The 1937-nt window shown below is 34.8% G+C and overlaps 1 protein-coding gene across 2 annotated transcripts in view; it reads right to left on the reverse strand.

Annotated features, from left to right (window-relative positions):
* The window catches only part of LOC113474308 (neurogenic locus notch homolog protein 1-like), a 3835-nt gene extending 1904 nt beyond the window's left edge, over window positions 1–1931 (reverse strand). For both annotated transcript variants that reach the window (XM_026834818.1, XM_026834817.1), the window contains exons 1-5: window positions 1719–1931; window positions 987–1472; window positions 821–934; window positions 183–665; window positions 20–130 (exon numbers count right to left, since the gene is read on the reverse strand). In XM_026834818.1, the coding sequence (XP_026690619.1) occupies window positions 20–130; window positions 183–665; window positions 821–934; window positions 987–1472; window positions 1719–1821 (1297 nt within the window). In that variant the 5' untranslated portion in view covers window positions 1822–1931. The remainder of the gene's footprint in view (window positions 1–19; window positions 131–182; window positions 666–820; window positions 935–986; window positions 1473–1718) is intronic.
* Window positions 1932–1937: the final 6 nt, after the last annotated feature.

Below are 1937 nucleotides of genomic sequence, written 5' to 3' on the forward strand. Positions count from 1 at the left end.
ACATTCAGCACGTATTCACCTGTTTCACAATATGTACCAATAACTCCAACAGGACAATCGCATTTATATCCACCATTCGTTCCAATACATGTACCACTGTTCTTACATGGGTTTGGATGACAATGGTCATCTGTAATCACAACATTACTACTTATTATTTAATTAACTATAAAAGTTTTTACCTCTTTGGCAAATGTAGTTTTTTGGGTTAAACGTAAAATCATCTCCCCATGCTCCAAATATGTTTGGATATTCTGGCATATCATCAAAGTTATAAACATAAACTGCAACATTTGAACTACCATTAGGGTCCAGGGGCGAATACCAGTTTTCATATTCATCATACATGCCACTACCATCGCTCCATTTCCAGTTGTGTTTGTTTGACATTGAACCTCCTTGACTAACTTTGCAACTGCCACTACAAGACCCTCCAATCCAGTAACCTCTAAACAAATCACTCCATGCCTCATTTGGTTTATGCTTCCACAGTTCAATTTGGTGTTGTATTGCACTCTGTATTTCTACAGTATTAATTATTGCCAGTTTTCCACCTTCCTTTACACAAGCAGTGTTCGCATCATTGTGATCAAGTCTTCCATTTTGATCATCAAACCGATACAACAAATATTCCACATCGGCAACGAAAACAGATGTTGAATCAGCTGTTAAACAACAAATTCTAAACTTAGTTTATATAACTACACAAAAAAATTAAATTACCTTAAGTTGTTATGATCAGTAGCAAATTTTTCCTTATTTTTTTACACTCATTTTGTTTAGTCTGAGCTTGTGGTATATAAAGAAAAGTGTAACTTACCAGTTTCACAATTTCCACCACTAAACCCGGGCTTACAATGACAAGTATAACTTCCACTAGATGTTGACTGATATGTACCACCATTCTGACAGGGGTCTGAATTACCAGGTTTATCTGTAATCATATCATTAGTATATAATGTTTTATTACCTATAACAGAGTTTACCTCTTTGGCAAATGTAGTTCTTGTAGCTATGGAGATCATCATCTCCCCATGCTCCAAATATGTTTTGATATTCTGGCATATCATCAAAGTTATAAATATATGCTGCCTGATTGGAACCACCATTAGGGTCCAGAGGTGAGTACCAGTTTGTGTATCCACCAAACATATCAAAACCATTGTTCCATTTCCAGCTTGGTTCGTTTGCCACTAAACCTCCTTGACTAACTTTGCAATTGTAGCTACAAGACCCTCCAATCCAGTAACCTCTGTACAAACCCTTCCAACCATCATTTGGGTAATGCTTCCACAGTTCAAGTTGTTGTTGTATTGCATTCTGTATATTTGCATCGTTAATTATTGCCAGTTTTTCACCTTCGTGTGCACAAGCTGTATATGCGTCATAATAATTAAGCCTTCCATTTTGATTATCAAACCGATGCAACAAATATTCCAAGTCACCAATGACAACAGATGTTGGGTTAGATGCTAAACAACAAGGTTTAAACTTAGTTATATATAACATACCATAATTTGTTTATTTCTTCGGATACGGTAGCGAAGATCGGGTAAATTAGCACAACAAAGAGAAGGGTATGCTGCAGGTGAAAACTACTTAAATAAAAGTATTAGATAAGGCGTGCCTGCTAAACCTATATTACAGTATTAATTAACTCATATTGAGTTGTATTTAATTAAAACAAAATATAAGGACATAAAAAGCCTCACAATTACCTTTAGCTGTTATGACCAGAAGCAAACTGATGAAACCTTTAAATTTTCCTCCATGCATTTTTGTACGATTGTTGATTAGTTTGAACTGATTTAAAGAATACATAACTTTTGATACTAATTCATTTTGCTAAAATGAAAGGTTGCTGATGTGTGTTTACTTAAACACATTGTTTGTACAGTATATTTACTTGCCCAATTTACCAACGCCATTTACTAATC

Source organism: Ciona intestinalis, chromosome 6 (assembly GCF_000224145.3).
Source record: "Ciona intestinalis chromosome 6, KH, whole genome shotgun sequence".
Lineage (NCBI taxonomy): Eukaryota > Metazoa > Chordata > Ascidiacea > Phlebobranchia > Cionidae > Ciona > Ciona intestinalis.